Source organism: Numida meleagris, chromosome 26 (genome assembly GCF_002078875.1).
Source record: "Numida meleagris isolate 19003 breed g44 Domestic line chromosome 26, NumMel1.0, whole genome shotgun sequence".
In the NCBI taxonomy this organism is placed as follows: domain Eukaryota; kingdom Metazoa; phylum Chordata; class Aves; order Galliformes; family Numididae; genus Numida; species Numida meleagris.
This window is the reverse complement of record NC_034434.1, coordinates 3,221,296-3,239,026: the sequence shown is the minus strand read 5'-3', so window position 1 is coordinate 3,239,026 and position 17,731 is coordinate 3,221,296. Positions and strand designations below refer to the sequence as shown.

The 17,731-nt window shown below is 49.5% G+C and overlaps 1 protein-coding gene across 1 annotated transcript in view; it reads left to right on the top strand.

Moving 5' to 3' along the window:
• The window catches only part of NPEPPS (aminopeptidase puromycin sensitive), a gene marked incomplete at its 3' end in the record, with an annotated part of 28,645 nt that extends 10,914 nt beyond the window's left edge, over positions 1-17,731 (top strand). The window contains exons 3-23 of the mRNA XM_021377622.1: positions 2,066-2,143; positions 3,406-3,527; positions 4,438-4,545; positions 5,469-5,669; positions 6,117-6,213; positions 6,319-6,352; positions 7,772-7,886; positions 8,265-8,429; positions 8,684-8,788; positions 9,095-9,155; positions 9,879-9,988; positions 10,685-10,748; positions 11,344-11,483; positions 12,440-12,574; positions 13,807-14,026; positions 14,627-14,769; positions 15,148-15,204; positions 15,687-15,794; positions 15,901-16,056; positions 16,181-16,228; positions 17,576-17,731. Coding sequence (XP_021233297.1) covers positions 2,066-2,143; positions 3,406-3,527; positions 4,438-4,545; positions 5,469-5,669; positions 6,117-6,213; positions 6,319-6,352; positions 7,772-7,886; positions 8,265-8,429; positions 8,684-8,788; positions 9,095-9,155; positions 9,879-9,988; positions 10,685-10,748; positions 11,344-11,483; positions 12,440-12,574; positions 13,807-14,026; positions 14,627-14,769; positions 15,148-15,204; positions 15,687-15,794; positions 15,901-16,056; positions 16,181-16,228; positions 17,576-17,731 — 2,423 coding nt within the window. The remainder of the gene's footprint in view (positions 1-2,065; positions 2,144-3,405; positions 3,528-4,437; positions 4,546-5,468; positions 5,670-6,116; positions 6,214-6,318; positions 6,353-7,771; positions 7,887-8,264; positions 8,430-8,683; positions 8,789-9,094; positions 9,156-9,878; positions 9,989-10,684; positions 10,749-11,343; positions 11,484-12,439; positions 12,575-13,806; positions 14,027-14,626; positions 14,770-15,147; positions 15,205-15,686; positions 15,795-15,900; positions 16,057-16,180; positions 16,229-17,575) is intronic.

Here is a 17,731-nt window from a genome sequence, read left to right as displayed (position 1 = left end):
TTGAAGGGGGTATGTGTAAGTAACTGCTTTGAGAGCTATGAGAGCTGCAGTTGGATGATGGGGAAGCATAAACAGGGAGGTATTGATTCTTCTATACTTTGGAAAGACAAACTCCAAACCAAAGTGCAGTGATGGGAAGCGGAGGCCGTGGCTTCGCTGTCTGTGCGAGTTTGGCTGCAACGGAACAAAGCTCCTCCCCAAGAGTGAGTTTCCCATTGCTGAGGGTGCAGCTGGCTGCTCCCAGCAGACAAACCCAAGCAGCTCTGTTGAAGTGGTCAATCTTACAGCAGATCTTGGAGCTTCCCAGTGCGGTCCAGGCTTGTTTTCCATCCTGGAAAGATCCGTGTCCATTTGCACAGCTCGAATCGTGTCGTGGTGTTGCCCTGCCCGCGGGCCGAGCAGCGCGGTGTGAACCCAGCACTCGTGTGCTCTGTGAGCAGAGCGTGGTGTTGGCTCTGCCTTCAGGCTGGGAGCCTAGTGTTGCAGGAAAAGAACGCTTCCAGTGTTTTCATGAAAAAAACAACAACGTGTCTCCGATTTCTTTTGCCACCCGTAGAACAACTTATCTCAACATCTTGAGAACGCTTGGGCTGCGTACCTGGGTTCCTGTAGTGACACCTGGGCAGGGAAGGCAGGGCATTCTATAAATTGCAGCCTTGTTTTAAGCAAGCTTTTCACTCCGAGTTGCACGGGCCATGAGTGGTAAGCTGTTCTTGCATTGGGCGTTCGCCTCTGCGTGTGGCAGCACTTGGCAGTGCTCTGTTTTGTCCCCTTTTTTCTGTGATTGTACAGAAAGCAGAGCGTGTTGCTGTGCGTTGCAGAGGCTGTTTGCTGGATCTTTCCTCCTGGGTCAGTTTTGAAGAGCTCTCTGGACCTTCTGCACCATTTCAGCACCCAAACCACGTTCTCCTGTCGGATTGGGTGATGTCAGTGGATGGGGTGGGCAGCACATGCTGGGAATGCTGTCACTCGACACTGGTTTGGGCATTGCCTGGATCTTCACAAACTGTTCCGACCTGCCACACACTCACTGTGTCAAAGAACCTGGAGTTACACACCAGGATTCCTGCACGGCGAGGTGTATTGCCGTGCCCAGGGTTACCCAGCTCCTTCATTCGAGGCACTGACACGCGGTCGCTCTTTCTGCTGATGTGTTTTGGTGCAGCTTTGCATTCCTTAGAGATAGCTAGTTACTGCAGCGCTTAATTATAGGGTGACGAAGGTAGCAGGACTTGCACAGCGAGGCCCTGTGCAGCTATTTTAGATCTGTGGTTGGAGGAGCACCGTTGTGCATGGCTTCGGGTGCTGTGGTGGCACTGGGGGAGCACTGGGAGGAGGTGGCTCCCTGTCCATGGGCTGCAGGCAGCTCAGCTCTGCCTGCTCCCTCCCCCAGCTCTCCCTCCTGCTCTCATAGTTCAGATGTTTGCATCTACAAATAGAGCCCAACGCCGCGTGAATGCCAGGCTGCTTAATCTTCCAGTTGGTTTGGGATGCCCGTGCTGCACGGTGCACAGTCTCCAAGGTAGGTGTGTGAGTCCCAGGACGAGTTTTAAAGAAACTCAACGTTGAGTTTTTCTTAGTGGTTGAAACCAAACGGAGCCACCCTGCCTTGGGTATTAGTGTGCTTTTCAAACCAGCCCACCCATTATTAGTTAAATCATATGCATTCTGCTCGGGATAATTAACAAGACTCCTGCTGCACTAATATAAACATTTAATATCGAGGGAGAACAGTGCCATTTTTTCTGCTGTCTTCAAGGGTTGGAGTAGCGTTGCACAGGCTGCTGTTGTTGCTGCACATTTGCAGGTTGGCAGCACAGCTGAAGTCCATGCTGCGTGCAGGGAGGTGGTGGGCTGTGGCTGCACCCCCTGGAGTAAATGTGCTGGATTCAGGTCTGCAGCAAGGTGATGGCATTTCTTGGACTGCTCGAAACGATCCTTCTGGATTATTCAAAACCTTCATTGATTTGCTGTGGGATTCAGCTGATCCAGTTCATCTTCAGTGCTCAGGGGTCGCACGAGCATCACCGGATCGTGTTTCAAACAAAATCTGTTTCTCTTTCAGAGGTACATGCCACGGGGTTCAACTATCAAAATGAGGATGAGAAGGTTACCCTCTCCTTTCCCAGCACCCTTCAGAAAGGTAAGAGAGATTCAGGTGCTTTCAGCTTGCTCTGCCCTGGGTGTTTATGGTGCTTGGATTAGTGAAGCTGGAGCAGCAGCTGTGTCCCCTGGAGGCTGAGGGAGCAGGACCTGAGCTATCAGCTATCAAGCTGAAGTAGATTGAATTCTGAGAATACCTTAAAGTTGGAGTTCCCTCTTCTAGCAGAAAGAATGCATTTCAAGGAGGTGCCAGAAAAAGTTGCTATTGACCCTAGGAAGTGCTTTGCTGATCTCTGTGACTGTTCAGTGAATGGGTACTTACAACAGTGCAGATTAACACCTGACTTAAGAAACCTCTTTTACAAGGTCCCTTTGGTACTAAAATCGTTAAGATTAATGGGAACCAGAAATGATAAGATCACTTTGCCTGTGGGGGGGAGCCTGGAACCGGAGAGTTTGTTTCCTTAATGGCAGTGTTTGCTTCTAACACCGAAGGTGACTCCAATTATTTACCTGCTATTGGGCTCACGAGCTATTTCTGTCACATGCTGATGATCTGTTCTGCTCTTACTGAGGAAGAGCTAACTTGAGTTGCTGCAGTATTTTCCTAGGCTCGAATGCACTACATCGTTTGAAACTATAGTTTTTTGCTGTACTGGGTTTGTGGATTGAAACTTAGCTCCTTGGTTCGGGTGAGGTGGTTTTGCTCCATCTTTTCAAACACAAATGTAAAGATGGTCGGGTGATAAACTGCTCGTGTTCCATTCTGTGGGATATTGGCACGCTGCCTTTCTGATCGAGATCAGGTTTTCCACTTTTACACTGGGACATCGAGGGCAGGATAAATCCTGAGACTAATTGACTTAGAAGCTTGAATGCAACCAGTGCTCCACTTTGGCGCTGGCAGTAGGTTTTGGGGATGAATGGCCACATCCTGTGTTTTTGCAAGTTTACCCAGGAGCTGTGGGATCAGACTTGTCAGATGCCTTAAGGTAGATCTGTCCTGGTTCCTGTCTTGTGTTTAGAGGATGAGGAGGAGTGCTGCAGGAACCTTGCAGGAATGTTACTGCTCTGTGCTATGGTATCTCTGGCTTTGCCTGCACTGGTTTTGATGCTTAGCTCTGCTGGATCTCACTTTTACATCAGGAGAGCAAAGGGTTTGGGGGAGACAGGCAGAAAAGTCATGGGTGGGGATGAACTGAAGGGCCATCTTCAGAAAGGCAGCGGGCCAGCTGAGAAGCCTGGGCCAAAGAAATGCTCTGTGGTGTCTGCATAACAATGTCCAACCTGTTTCTGTTGCAGGGACGGGAACGCTGAAGATAGACTTCGTAGGGGAGCTGAACGATAAAATGAAAGGGTTTTACCGAAGTAAATACACCACCCCCACTGGAGACACGCGCTATGCTGCTGTCACTCAGTTTGAGGTAGGGGCTGTATTGCTGTTTTCAAGGCATGTCATCCCTGTGCTGGGCTTTGTTCTCAGGAGCAGCACGGGCCTGGTTTCCTGGCTTTAGCTCTGTGCTCTGGGTTAAAAAAAAAAAAAATGCATTTTCATTTTGCTTCTTGTGGATGGGCAGTGCTAAAGCTATCCTTTACGTTGTGTCTTGAAGGTCAGTGCATTCTGGATCTGGCACGTTCCCCAGCCAACAGCCGTGCTGCTGTGTGATGCGTTCTATAGAAATAAAATAGATGCAGTGTTTAGAAACACCTATTGATGTGGATGTGGTCAAACACATCTGTGTAACTCGCCTTGGCGAAATATATCAATTTTTAATTAGAACGTTCTGCCTTTATCTCAGCATCTTAACGACATCCAGAACGCGAGCCAGAAAATGGCTCGAGCGTTATGTAATGGTCATAATGGCAGAACCTCATCCCACGTTGTGATTTCCTAGCTGCCTGCCTGGTCACTTGGAAGCAGGGAGTGCTTACCTCGTGCTTGCAGAGAGGTTCTTTTGGGTGCAGGTTGGTGCTGGGATGTGAGCAGGTGGTCCTGTGCATGCTGCCTGGGGGCTCTGCTTTCACATGACTGAGCTTTGCTCCTGTCATGACTCTGCTAAATTCAGCTCGGACTGTAGAATTCCATCAGAGCACGCAGTGCTTTTTAGCTGCTGTTACAAAGGGAAAAAAAAATAGAAGGGAAATAAACTATCGTGGTAGTAACAGAATGCTCTAGTGTAGGGGTCAGGGTCTCAGTGAGGAGACTGCACAGTGCCCTCACCACTAGCCATCATTCACCCAGCTTCTTGCCCGTTAAAATACATTGAATTTTTGTATGTTTCCATTGCAACAGCATCTTGTGATTTCTTTGCTTAATGTTTTTACTTCTTTCAGGCTACTGATGCTCGCAGAGCTTTCCCTTGCTGGGATGAGCCTGCTATTAAGGCAACTTTTGATATTTCACTGGTGGTTCCTAAAGACAGAGTAGCTTTGTCAAATATGGTAAGTTCTTGATACGCCAACTGTCTTCTGACTAAAACTAAAATAAAGGCAGCTGCCCGATGGAAAGTGAAGGGCACTTAGGAATGTAATCTGCCTTACTCGCTATGAGTAAGCATGTCTAAATTGAGAGAAGCCTTAAAAGATGATATTGTTATTTCAGATGCTACACAAAACCTAAACAGACCTTACAAACCACAGTGGTGCGTGTTTGTTTTTTTAGCTAAAGTCTAGCATATGTCATGCCACGTGCTGCTTGGTGAAGAGTGACTGGGGTTGGGGGGGGGGAACAACCAACCCTTTGCATGTTTGTATAGCTGCTGTAACTTGAGATCAACAGGCGTGTGTTTTGCCCTGGAGAATTTCTGAGCAGAATTAGGGTAAGATGTGCAAGGGAAAGTGCTTCTGTCGCAAATACGAGTGGGCATTTCCAGGTTACTATTTTAAACGTGGTGCAGGTATTTCTGGAATGTGCTTGGGGAGAAGAGCATGTGAGTTTTAAAATGGGCTTTGTTTTATTTTTATTTTTTTCTTGATTTCCGTGATGTTCACTTGTAACCTGGAAGGTCTGGCTTTGCTCCCTGACCACGTGGTTATGATTTCAGTTTCAGTAGTTTGGTAAAAGCCTCGTGCCTTACTGGGAGCTGGCTAATATCCTCTTTGGAAGGCAGCAGCTGATAGCTAACACGTTCAGCTGCCTTTCCACTAATAGAATATTAGTGTGTATATTATAGAAGCACGTCTCCATACATGATGGGGCTTATTTTAGCGACGGGGGGGGGGAACTACGCTGTGATCTGTACTTCAAAATCAGGGAACTTCTTTCATGTGAAACATGTGATTCCTAACGACGGGGTGCTCAGCCCCGTGCGTCGCAAAGCAGTTTCACTTCCACGAAACCTCACTGCTTCTCTTTCACGTTGAAGAATGTCATTGACCGGAAGCCCTACCCGGATGACGAGAACCTAGTGGAAGTCAAGTTTGCTCGCACCCCCATCATGTCGACGTATCTGGTGGCATTCGTGGTGGGAGAATACGACTTCGTCGAGACCCGGTCCCTCGACGGCGTCTTAGTGCGTGTTTACACTCCCGTGGGCAAGGCCGAGCAAGGAAAGTTTGCATTAGAGGTAAATGCACCCCGGGTGATGTTGTTAGTGCTGCTGTGAGCTCCTGCAGGCCGCGTGTGCCTCTCTTCGGGTGGCGTGGATCTGCCCGAGCTTTGGGAGGGTGTTCTGCTTTGATGGCTTGATGTGGAAGGAAGCTTCACTTGTGGGCAAACTCGTGTCTCTAATGAGAAAAGAACACACGTCTCACTTGAGTCGTTTTAATGTAACGGTGCGGGCTGTGATCCAAAGATGGTGAGGAATACTGAAGGGAAGGGTACAGCCTGGGAGCAAAAGGGGATGGGAGTCTTCCAAAGCATTGTCCTCTGGAAGCTGGGAGTGAGGCTCCTCGAGGAAAGCTTGTGCGTGCTGCTCTCGTAGGCTGGTCTTGGCCATCAAGAAGCTTTCGGTTTTACCAGTTGTTCCAAGTTAACAAAGTATTGACCAGCTTTCTCCTCTCCTCTCTTCCAGGTTGCTGCTAAAACTCTGCCTTTTTATAAGGATTACTTCAATGTTCCTTACCCTCTTCCTAAAATTGATCTCATAGCTATTGCAGATTTTGCTGCCGGTAAAGTAACTCGCTTTATTGGTGAACTGTATTTTGTTTGAATTACAAACATTTAGGAAGAGGTGTGTATCCATATCAATAAACCTTTGTATTTATTTTATAAAGGTGCCATGGAGAACTGGGGCCTTGTTACTTATAGGTATGCTGTTAAAATACTGTCTTTCCCCTCCTTTGTTCACTAACTCTTAGAAGTAACTGGATTAGCTGTAGGGAGCTGGCGTCGTCCCACATAAGACCAAGCCAATACCTTCAGCTCTTGCTTCACTTTGAAATCGTGGTGACTCCTGCAGCAGCGTGCGTTACGACACAACCCTTAGGAAGGCAGGAGTGAGCTCAGCGAGCACTGTCCAAGGGTGGGAGGGTTCTGGGCTGTCTGGCAGCACGGCCTGTTCTCCAGGAGAGCTCCCTTGGCTGTTTTTTCCCCATCCAAATTCCGCGCTTACTGGCGTGGCTGGAAGGGTTTCTTCTTTTAGGTTGCAGGCAAGTTGGTAAATTTAGCAACCACATGATTATCATGTAAACGAGCAACACTAGCTTGCCTTCCTTTTCAGTTTTTTTTTTTTCTTTTTAATGTTCATCTCATCAAGCTTTTGTACCCGCGCTTGATGCCCGTCCGTGATCCGTGCGCGTCGTTAGACTGATCCTCCTTCCTTTTGTACCTTGGGCTTGTAAGCTTTGGACTTCAGTCCTGAAGCCCTTCGGATTTCTTCTGCTAAACTTTGAATTTGGCCTTAAAAAAAAAAAAAAAAAAAAAAAGAATTGCAATGATGTTGTGAGTCCAGGTTTACAATCCCCTTTTTTACTTAATACAATTTTGACGAAATCTTGTGCTTCCAGTGGGGGAAACAAACAAACAAACAAACAAACACAAAACAACTCCTTGTCTTGGATGAGTAGAGTTTTCTTTAAGCCTTCCTTAATTTTTGCTGCTCTGTTTTTTCCCCTTTTTACGCTCGGTTTGGCACGCTTGCCCTAATCGGGGCACCTCCCGTGTTTGGAGCTGCACGTTTTGTCCCCTTGGAGCCGTGGCCACCCCACCACGTCCTGGTTGCAGTGGGGTGCTGGCAGAGGAAGGTTGCGTGCCTGAGCTGGGAGCACTTGTGTGCACGTGCGCTGTGCGTGGAGGACCTGTGTGTCCGCAGGGTGTGTGTGTGATGCTGGGCAGAGCAGGGCTTCCTTGGGGGGCGAGGGAGGCAGAGGTTTGCTGCACATACACCGTGCAGTGCAAAGGGACTCTCAGTTGAGGTGAGACTTGTCGTGTCCCCCCTTCCTTCCTAGATTATGTAGGGAGCTATTTTATAAGTGAACGTAAACTTTCTCGTTCCTGCTGGGGTTATTGCCCTTGTCTTCTTGCATGCCGTGAGGAACTATTGCTCCAAAGCATTCCAGTAACTGTGGAACTTACCAAAACGACGTCTAAACTGAAAGAGCTTTTGGTTTTTTTTCAGTTGTGCTGCTCACTCTGTAGCTCATTTAGGCTATTTAACCTCCTTCTGTTTGTGTTTTTTAAGCTAGGCTTGTTTCCCTCTCTTCAGTTACCTTTCTCTTTTAAATACAGGGAGACCGCGTTGCTCATTGACCCCAAAAATTCCTGTTCTTCATCTCGCCAGTGGGTTGCTCTGGTTGTGGGACACGAACTTGCTCATCAGTGGTTTGGAAACCTCGTGACCATGGTATCGAACAGTTCCAAATTCTCCCAGTTTGCTTTGACGCGTGCTTCGTATCGTTATTGTTAAGTGTCCTTAGTAAAAGTGTCCTGGAATAACAGACTTATTTATTAAAAAAAAAAAAGTGCTTTATTATCAGTTCCTTCTCTACTAGTGTGTCCTGTAAAGGCATTTCTAGGTCTTTTCTAAGACAGGGGAAGGCAGAGCATGCTGATCGCTCTCTGACTTCTTCCTAGGGAGGAACTCATGCTCACAGGCGTTACCTGTTTCTCTGCCCTGTGCTAAATTAGGACACTGCCAGCTTCTCCTTGCTGCAGCCTTGTTGCTAGTTGAGTGAAGCCCTTGGAATCTCGTTCTTTATTCCTCCTCCTCCTCCTCTTCCAGGAATGGTGGACCCATCTTTGGCTGAACGAGGGCTTTGCCTCCTGGATCGAGTACCTGTGCGTCGACCACTGCTTTCCGGAGTACGACATCTGGACTCAGTTTGTTTCTGCTGATTACACGCGAGCTCAGGAGCTCGATGCCTTAGACAACAGCCATCCTATCGAAGTAAGTTTTGCCCTTCCTCCTGCTGAGCTCCCTTTTTTTCTTGTCAGCCGGATGGGAGTTTTTTGTTCCCTGTTGAGAAAGAGCTGTCCAGTCATTGGTAACGCAAAGGAAAATCCAAAATTGCATTTACATTTGTGGATTTTCCTTCATTACACGTGCACGTTCTTCGATGAGAAAACTCCTTAAGCAACAGCACAAACAAGATCAGAATATTGTGGTGCTTAACTCACTGGCAATTCTCCTCCTCATCACAGGTTAGCGTTGGCCATCCATCCGAAGTAGATGAAATATTTGATGCTATTTCTTACAGCAAGGGGGCATCTGTAATCCGAATGCTGCACGACTACATTGGTGATGAGGTAAATAGCCTGCTGTCAGGAGCTAGCTGTAGGCAGGCTGCTTCTGTGTGGTTTTGGGGCTGTATTTGAGCTTACCTGGGAGAAATAAGGCGATGGGGAAAATACAGAAATAGAATTATTTCAGTGCTAAAATCTGGCTTAAGGAAAAAGGCATTGAAGTTATTCCTTCTGGCAGCATAGTTTAGGAGGGAGTTGCAGGTGTACGTATCGACCCTGGGATTCTTTGATTCTTGAATCTAAATGCAGCATGGAGGGAGGGCAGAAGGGCTGTGGTACCATTACATGTCTTCCATTGTATGTCCCCAGGACTTTCGGAAAGGAATGAATTTATATTTAACCAAGTTCCTGCAGAAGAATGCAGCCACAGGTAAGCGACGATTATTGCATGATGGAGAAAACTGATCTCTGGAGACAAAATACCTAGAGCCCATTTGGTGGTTTCTTACCTAGCTGGTATAACAGCTGAGTAACTGAAAAGCAGGGAATCGTGGGCTCGTTTCCAGTTTCATACAATGTTCCCCTGCACAGCCAGAGTTCAGCATCCTCTGGGGGTTCTGTTGCTTGGATGAGGCAGGACCTGCACCCACCGGTGGCGGGCACATCCCCGTAATGAGCTGACTTAGAAATGGAGCGCACTGTGCTGGGCAGGATTGATTGCCTGGATGAGTAAACAGTTCAAAGTCTGCTCTGACATCTCCCAGTGCTTTCCTTCCTTACACCTTTTATTGGCTCTCAGTCATAAACGCAGACGTGGACGCTCGGCCTCGTGCAGTCTGCGTGGCTCGGTTGGCTCTTTTGGCGTAGTAGATGAAAACTTCAGGAGAGGACTCTTCTTTTTTATCACTTTACATATCCAGAATGGACTGATGACATGCTTTTAGTTGCCGTGAAGCTTTCTCCTCGCCTGCAGATGGTTTCAACCATTTCCTTTTCCTTGCCTGTCATCTTAACAACTTGATAACAGGGCAGTGGAGATCACAGTGGGCAAATGGGGGCTGTGCTGCAGCTCCCACCCCCCAGGGCCCCATAGCGTAACAGTGTCTGACACAGTGGGGCTCAAGGATTCCTTAATCAGGCTTTTCTTCTACAGAGGACCTCTGGGAAAGCCTGGAAAAAGCTAGTGGTAAACCTATTGCTGCTGTGATGAATACATGGACCAAACAAATGGGATTTCCGCTCATTTATGTGGAAGCTGAACAGGTGAGTTGTGCAGTAATTCCCCTTATAGCGATTTTTCTTTCTTCCTCCAGTATTTCAGCTCAAATATTCTCCCTTCAGCTGTGTTTAAGATCAAATGTGGTGGTTTCCAATCACTTAAAAATGCCTCTCGGACCGGAGCGTGGTGCAGTGAATTGCTTTGTGTAGCGACAGGTCTGTTTCTACAGGGAGGGGAAGAGGAGGAACCGGGTGGGAAGTGAAATGGAGTGGATCCACAGGCACTTTAGGCCGTGTGCCTGGAGTTTGCTGACATGGCCTGTTTGCTTTTTGTGTGTGAAAAGCTGGGGGTGGGGGCAGTGGAATATCTGCTCTGGTCCCCTCCCCACGCACTTGGCTTCTCGCTCCAGCTTGATTGCGCTTCCTCTGCGACATCGCGGGCTGAGCGAGGGGTAGTGGCTTGGAAACTGAAACCAGACCCCAAAAAATCAATGGTAATCAGGGCACGCATGTCTCAGCAGCAGCAGCGATGAATAAGCTGGAATGAATCCTTGAGGTAGCTTCTGTCTGTGGGGGAGAATGGAAGTCACTGCAAATTTAAGGAGCGCACAGAAGTTGTGATGCACGGAAGCTGGGACGAGGTGGCCCGTAGTTCTTTCCTCCTATAACTCCACAAACGTTGAAATAAGTTGCAACTCTTGAAAAATCCAATTGATTTTATTTCTGTTTTTTTTTTTTTAGCAAGAAGACGACAAAGTCTTGAAGTTAGTCCAGAAGAAATTCTGTGCCAGTGGACCATATGCTGGTAAGATGGGCGCTGGGAGCAGGAGCAGGGTGCTCGTCCCTCTCTGTGCAATGGCAGTGCTGCATGATTTTGGGTGATCAAACAGCTGCACTGCTTGGATTCAGGTGTTTAAGTATTTGTTAAGACTCCAGAATTAATACGAAGCTGAGTGCTCTGACACTTCCCATGTCCTCCTGCTGTGGTGGATGGCATTCAGCTGCAGTCTGTGGTTCAGCTTTCGTGCTGAGGCTCTTCTCTTCCCATGCCTGCTTTAGGGCCAGTGCTGCCATCTGAGGAGCTCTGTAAGCTCCTTGTATTATGGCTGTGAATAAATAAAAATGCCTCGTATGGAAGTCAGCTGTATTTTAAGATGAAAATTCTGCCTATTTCCTCTGCTTATGGAAATTCAAGTGTTGGGCTTCATAGGTGATGTAGAGACCCGTGGTGCTGGACCCTAGAACTGCCCTTTTCCTTCAGGTTTTTGTCAGCTTAAATTTGAACACACTGACAGCAACTGCTGCCGAAACTTCAACCTCACCCAGAGTTCCTCAGTGTGTGCACACCCTTTTTCCTTAGGCCTTCCTTTTTTTTTTTTTCCTTTGGTTTCCTCTTTTAGGGGAGGATTTCCCTATGTGGATGGTCCCCATAAGCATTTGTACAAGCGATGACCCCACCAGTGCCAAAATGCAAGTGCTGATGGACAAGCCAGAGCTGACCTTGGTTTTGAAAGATGTTAAACCAGACCAGTGGGTGAAGGTGAGTAGCCACAGGGGAGCAATAAGTTGGGTTGTCACTGTCACCCTCTCCTGCATTTCAGTTTCCTCTTCCCTCTCTTTTCCCCTGCAATCTTGTATTTCTTGTGCAGGGGCCTCTCTGTGCTACTGCTGGTTATTGGCTCCTCTCAGTAATGCTCAACGTGGTCCTTTCCCTTCAAACCTTTGTTTCCATGGGCAGTGCAGACAATGTAAACTGGAAGCTTCTCACCCAGAAAAACAGGGTCCCATTAAGCAGAGGCAGCTTTTCATTTTAAATACCGTGGCTTTTTCAGTATCCCGTGGCAACTGCGGTTTAGTTCAAGTCCGTTGCGAGCAAGAACAGTCCTGTTCATTTCTCGTTAGCGTGAAGGTTTGCAATGGGTTTTACCAGGCAAGGAGGAATCTGCAAGTGGAAAAAAACAAACCCACTGCTGAGATGTGCTGCAGACACGGGTCAGAAACAGGAGCTGAGAACGGGAAGGCAGCGACTGACTGGAATTATTGCTGCGTGAACTAACGAGGTTTAGCACAATGGTTTGTGAGCTGGAGCTGTACTCTGAGTGGTAACTCCATGAAGCAGCAGGAGGAGTTATTCTCCTAAACCAGATCTTTGCCTGCCTTCCTGGAAACGCTTGCAGGCAGCAGCACGCAGTTCCTCAGCCCCACGACGTGGGACTTGCTCTCATGCAGGGCAGGGACACTTGTTCTCCTTCCTCCAGTTCTGTGTCAGGGTCCTGTTGAGCAAGTTGAGGTGAGGTTCCAGCAGTCACACGTGCAGCACGGGCAGTCTCCTGCGCTGTGTTTTCCCTGTGGTTTCTCTTTCCTCCTCTCTCCCAGCCTGTTTCCTCCTGCCAGCTCTCTCTCCTCTTCCATCCCTCTCAGGGTGCGCTCCTTAGTTAAAAAATGCTTATTTTATTTTCCCTCGTTTTTCATCTGTTTCTCTTTGGTGCTTTTCAGCTGAACCTGGGAACAGTGGGCTTCTACCGCACGCAGTACAGCCCCGACATGCTGGAGAGTTTAATACCAGCCATCAAAGACCTCTCCCTCCCCCCCGTGGACAGGCTCGGCCTGCAGAACGATCTTTTCTCTCTGGTAAGCAACCCGTGCTGCTCTGTCTAATCATGAGAGCTACGTGGTGACAGAAACGGGTGTTTGAAGAGCCGGCCTGTGTTCCTGGAGGCAAAGCACCCTGCTATTACTGCCTGCATTTCACTGTTAACTCACTCGACAAGACCAGGCTTGTTTCTGAGGCTTAAACCCGATGGGAGCAATCAGTTTCTAACTCCCCTCTTGCTGGTTTTTTTTTGGAGGGGTGCTTTGTTTTGAGGATTTTCTTGTAATTGATCAAATTAGGGATGTTTTAATTACCCCCCCTCCAAGCCTTCATCCAAGACTTTATCAGCGCTGTGCTGCAGCCAGTAGGGTTTGTGATGTGCTCCCCTGGAGGAGGTGGCTGCTGGGGCTTCTTAGTGCTCCACAGCAAGGGATTGCCCCAAAAGCAGGCAGTGTTAGCTCTGAGCAGTGCATTGCTGTACTCTGTACTTCAGGTTGGGCTTTTCTGTTCCTTTTTTTGGTTGGCAGAAGCATGGAAGGTTGGAACCATGTGGGTTTGCTGCCCTGTCCCTCTAGCTTCAAAGCTTGCAACTTGTTGTGGCTTAGTTGAGAGGGTTTCAAAGCGTGGCCTGGATTCCTTCCCAAATACTGCAGGACCAATGGGTCAAATGATAGTAGTAATACACACAGGAGCAGTGTGTTACACTCCTTTATTTTAGTAGAAATCGATTTTTCACCCCCCCCCCCCCCTTTTCTTTACCATAAGTTACTGGTCTGGTTCCAGATGAAGCAGTCTGGTTGGAGAGCTGTCACCTGCCCTGAGCATAGCCATCTCTTCCTGGTGCTGGGAGGCAGTGCAGCTTTTCCCTGGCATAGGTAGAAAGGCAGTGCTGCTTGTGCTTCCAGGAGAAGCTTTACACCCTCAGCTGAATGGGGAGCAAAACCGAAACCTCTTACAATTGTAGGCTCAAACAAGCTGTCAGTGGGTGTAGTATCTGGCTGAGAATAACCCTGGAGGTTTGTGATCTCTCGCCAGCTCTGCTTCGATTTCAAGCGGCTAAATCTCGTTGTCTGTTTCCCTTTTGCAAAATGCAATGCTTGTCATGGCATCACCAGCTCCTGGTGAAGCTCTCAGCTGTGTATGGAGAGCACTGAGCACGCAGCCGAGGTGTGAGCTCACCTTGGCACTGCCTGATTTACAAGGCAGCGAGCTCTTGGATGCCTGAATTCTGCTTGGAGGTAAAACTAATGTGTGTCTTTTCCTCTCCCAGGCCCGAGCTGGAATCATTAGCACTGTAGAGGTTCTAAAAGTCATGGAAGCTTTTGTGAATGAGCCCAATTACACTGTGTGGAGCGATCTCAGCTGTAACCTGGAGATTCTCTCAACTCTCTTATCCCACACAGACTTCTATGAGGAAATCCAGGTGTTCGTGAAAGATGTCTTTTCACCAATAGGGGAGAGACTGGGATGGGACCCCAAACCTGGAGAGGGTAGGAGAACTCACCGCTGGGTTTCACAGTGTGGTTTTGGGGTTTGAAATAAATCAGCCATCAAAATGCTGGGAATGGCAAAGGGAGGAAGGGCTGAAGTAGGCACCGGGGGGTGTCTTGATGCTTAAAAAGCCAAACACGAAGCCTCCAAACATCTCTCTTTTCTCAAGTGCCTGTTAAAATGGTAAAACCTTCCCCTGCCCAGTCAGTGGCTGATGTCAATCTCTGCTCTAGCTTAGAGCACAGCAAACTGCTCGGGCTGTCGGGGTGGGACGCTGTGTATGTTCATGCTCGTTTGTCCCACTGTGGATCCAGCAGGTTGCTTAGCATTACCAGCCCAGCTCGCATGGCAGGCAGGGCGTGCTGTGTTTGGTCCAGAATTTTATTTTCCTGATCCTCTTCCCATTTAAAAAATAAAAAAATTCTTCCACTGGCACCGAGGAGAGCGGGAAAGTCCTAGTTTCTTTAGGTATCCCCTCATATGGGGAAGGATTATTTTAGAGCTCTGTCCTTATCAGTGAAGGCGGAAGGATTGAAGAATGACCTTCATTAACTTAGTTGCTGGTTGCCTCCAAATAATTGTTTTCTCCTTCTCATCAGGTCATCTTGATGCCCTTCTGAGAGGTCTGGTGTTGGGCAAACTAGGAAAAGCTGGGCACAAGGCAACATTAGAAGAAGCCCGACGCCGGTTTAAAGAGCACGTGGAAGGAAAAAACATCCTGTCTGCTGATCTGAGGAGCCCTGTAGGTTATCACAGGGTCTGGTTCCCACGTACACTGACACAGGAACGGCTCCGGTCTCCCAGTGGTGTTGGTTTTGGAGGCTGGTGGACAAGGGCTGAGCGTATTTGAAGTGCTTACTAGCTAGCTGTCACGTGGCACAAAGCTTTCTTGCTCTCTTGTTTTGCTGTAGTTGAAATTAAGAGAGGGATTGGCAGAGGGGTTGGCAAATTCTTTCTGAAATCCAGTGCTAAAACAAAAGGGATCGGCGCAGCAATCGTCCAGCTCTGCTCACCTGTCTGGGATCCGGCCCAGATCCTAGCAGCTGTTTGCTGCAGAGCCCTGGTTAGCTTTGCATCTCTACAGGTGTGATCTGTGAAGGATGTCTGTGCTCTCTCCTAGGTCTACGTCACTATTTTGAAGCACGGAGACAGTACTACTCTAGACACCATGCTCAAGGTGAGCGCGCTCTCCTTTCTCGACACCACCAGCTTATGCAGTGAGGAGCTGAGTGTCCCGAATCTCCCACCCTGCAGGTTCATCCTCTGAGATGGAGTTTTCTCTGCAGCTGAGCCCAGCTGGGTGATGCACAGACGATGAGATCACTCGGCCTTCATTGTGTCCCTTGGTCCTCGGGTGGTGTGAAATTGCCACCTAGCGGATTGCTGCCTCTCGTTGTCGGGTTATTTTTCCTTGCTCAGAGGCACGGTTCTGCTTGGCCTTTATATATAAACAGTGGTGAAGAGCAGCTTGTTACTGACGGTACTTTCTGCTCATGCCTATGGAATGAGATCCCTAACGTAGATAACCGTGGTGTTATTCATGAACACGTTCAGTTTGTCAGATGTTGTGCTTCAAGACGAACCCAGCAGCGTCAGCAGCGCGAGGTGAGAGGAGGCCACTTGGTTTCTGTGCTAACACTGTTTGCTCTGCCTTTGAAGCTTCACAAGCAAGCAGACATGCAGGAGGAGAAGAACCGAATCGAGCGCGTTCTCGGAGCCATCTCCCAGCCAGAACTGATTCAAAAAGTTCTCACCTTTGCACTTTCAGTAAGTCCTTGGGAAAGCTGTTGTCTCACTTGTCAGCAAGGCGTGAAGCCGACGCGCTGCGGTTGCTGAAACAGTTTGGAATGATGGTTGATGCTTTCACCCCCAGGAAGAGGTACGTCCCCAGGACACGGTGTCTGTCATCGGAGGAGTGGCAGGAGGCAGCAAGCAGGGGAGAAAAGCTGCTTGGAAGTTTGTACGGGACAACTGGGAGGAGCTTTATAATCGATACCAAGGTGGATTCTTGATATCCAGACTAATAAAGGTGCGTGGGGCTCTGAGGAGGGCTCTGCTCGCGTGGAGGGCCCAAACCGAGCTGCCGTGTTGGAAATGCTGACTGCTCAGCCTCGGTTACCTGATGTATTTTTCTTCTTTTTTTTTTCCTCCAGCTCACAGTGGATGGGTTTGCAAACGATAAAATGGCTGCGGAAGTCAAGGTAAGAGATGTTATTGGTGGAGGTAATGAACTTCCTCTGTGATGGACGTGGGCTGATGTAAGCGCCTCGGGGCAGAGCCCAGGATTGCTGCACAGAGATGGGGGGAGGGGGGGTTGGTCTCTGCCTCTGAGCGCTGGGATTGCTGTGTGCTCCCCGAGTCGTGCTGCTTTACCCTGAGTTATTCTATGGAAATGTCCTCAATGAGCAATTCGTTACACAGCTTCTCATGACCCCTATTTCATTAGCGTTGCTTAATTACTACCCGCACGTTAGAAGCCAGCTCGATGCTGTGCTGTAGGCCCAGGCTTCGTGCTGCCAGGGGTGCTGTGCAATAAGAGCAAGGCTTTGGCACGGGGCAGGTGTGTGTGTGTGTGTGCAGAGCTGTGCTGGGAGCTGCTGGCTCAGGCACCCCCTGGTGCCCTGGGAAGCGAAGCATGCAGCTTTTCCTTGCTCCCTGCAGTTCTACAGGGGGGGGTTCCTTCCCGGCAGAAGAATCTTAAAAATGCTGCCCTCGGTTATCGCTTTCCCACTACGAAAATGCTGGGAAGGAATTCTTGTTTTGAAGATAGGCCGAGCCACGTGCCTGGGTCATTCAGCAGTCTCTTCCCTTGAGGTTCGGTAGCACCGATGATTTTGCACAGAAACCTCCCGCTATCCTCGTCGTCCTTTCTCATAAAGACCCTTTGCCCAGCGTTCCCCAGAACGATCCTGCCCCGCTCCACCCTCATTCCCACGATGGTTCCCTCCGTGCTGGTTTTCTGCTGGGACGCGTTGCTGTCCCCGTGTCATTAACGTGAGGCGCTCAGCGCCGTGCTGGGTGCGGGTGCTGGGGTCTGAGGATGGTTCCCTGGGGGGGGGGGGGCAGCTCAGCCTGCCCCACAGCAGTGTGCTCATTCAGCTGGAGCTGTGGGTGGGTCGGTGCTGGAGGGAGGGACAGGAGGACATGCAACGACTCCGGGAGCTGCGGTGCCCGGAGGTCATGGCGCAGCAGGCAGCGTGCTCAGAAATGCCATCTCCTTCCTCCAAGCACCCAGAAATACACCCAGAAATCCACCCTGGGTTTGCTGCTCGCCTGTGCCCTCCCGCTGAGGGGCTGGGGCCGTCCCTCGGCGTGCCCCGGGACGGGCTGGAGCTGCGTGCAGCGTCGTGTCCTGTGGCAGCAGGGAGATGGAAGCGGGGCCGTGCCGCCGCTCCCGCAGCCAGCAGAGAGAGAGAGAGAGAGAAAAACCTCCTTTCTTCCTGCACCCCCCCCACGAAATGCAGGGGAGGGGAGGGGGGGGGCTTTTAAAACACAGCCCCACCTGCGGCCGCTGGGCCCCGACGGACGGCGCTGTGCTTTCCGTGCAGGCTTTCTTCGAGAGCCACCCGGCCCCATCCGCGGAGCGCACCGTCCAGCAGTGCTGCGAGAACATCCTGCTCAACGCCACCTGGCTCAAGCGGGACAGCGAGGACATCCACCAGTTCTTCCTGCAGCGCAGGGCCCCCCCCCCACCGGCCACCACG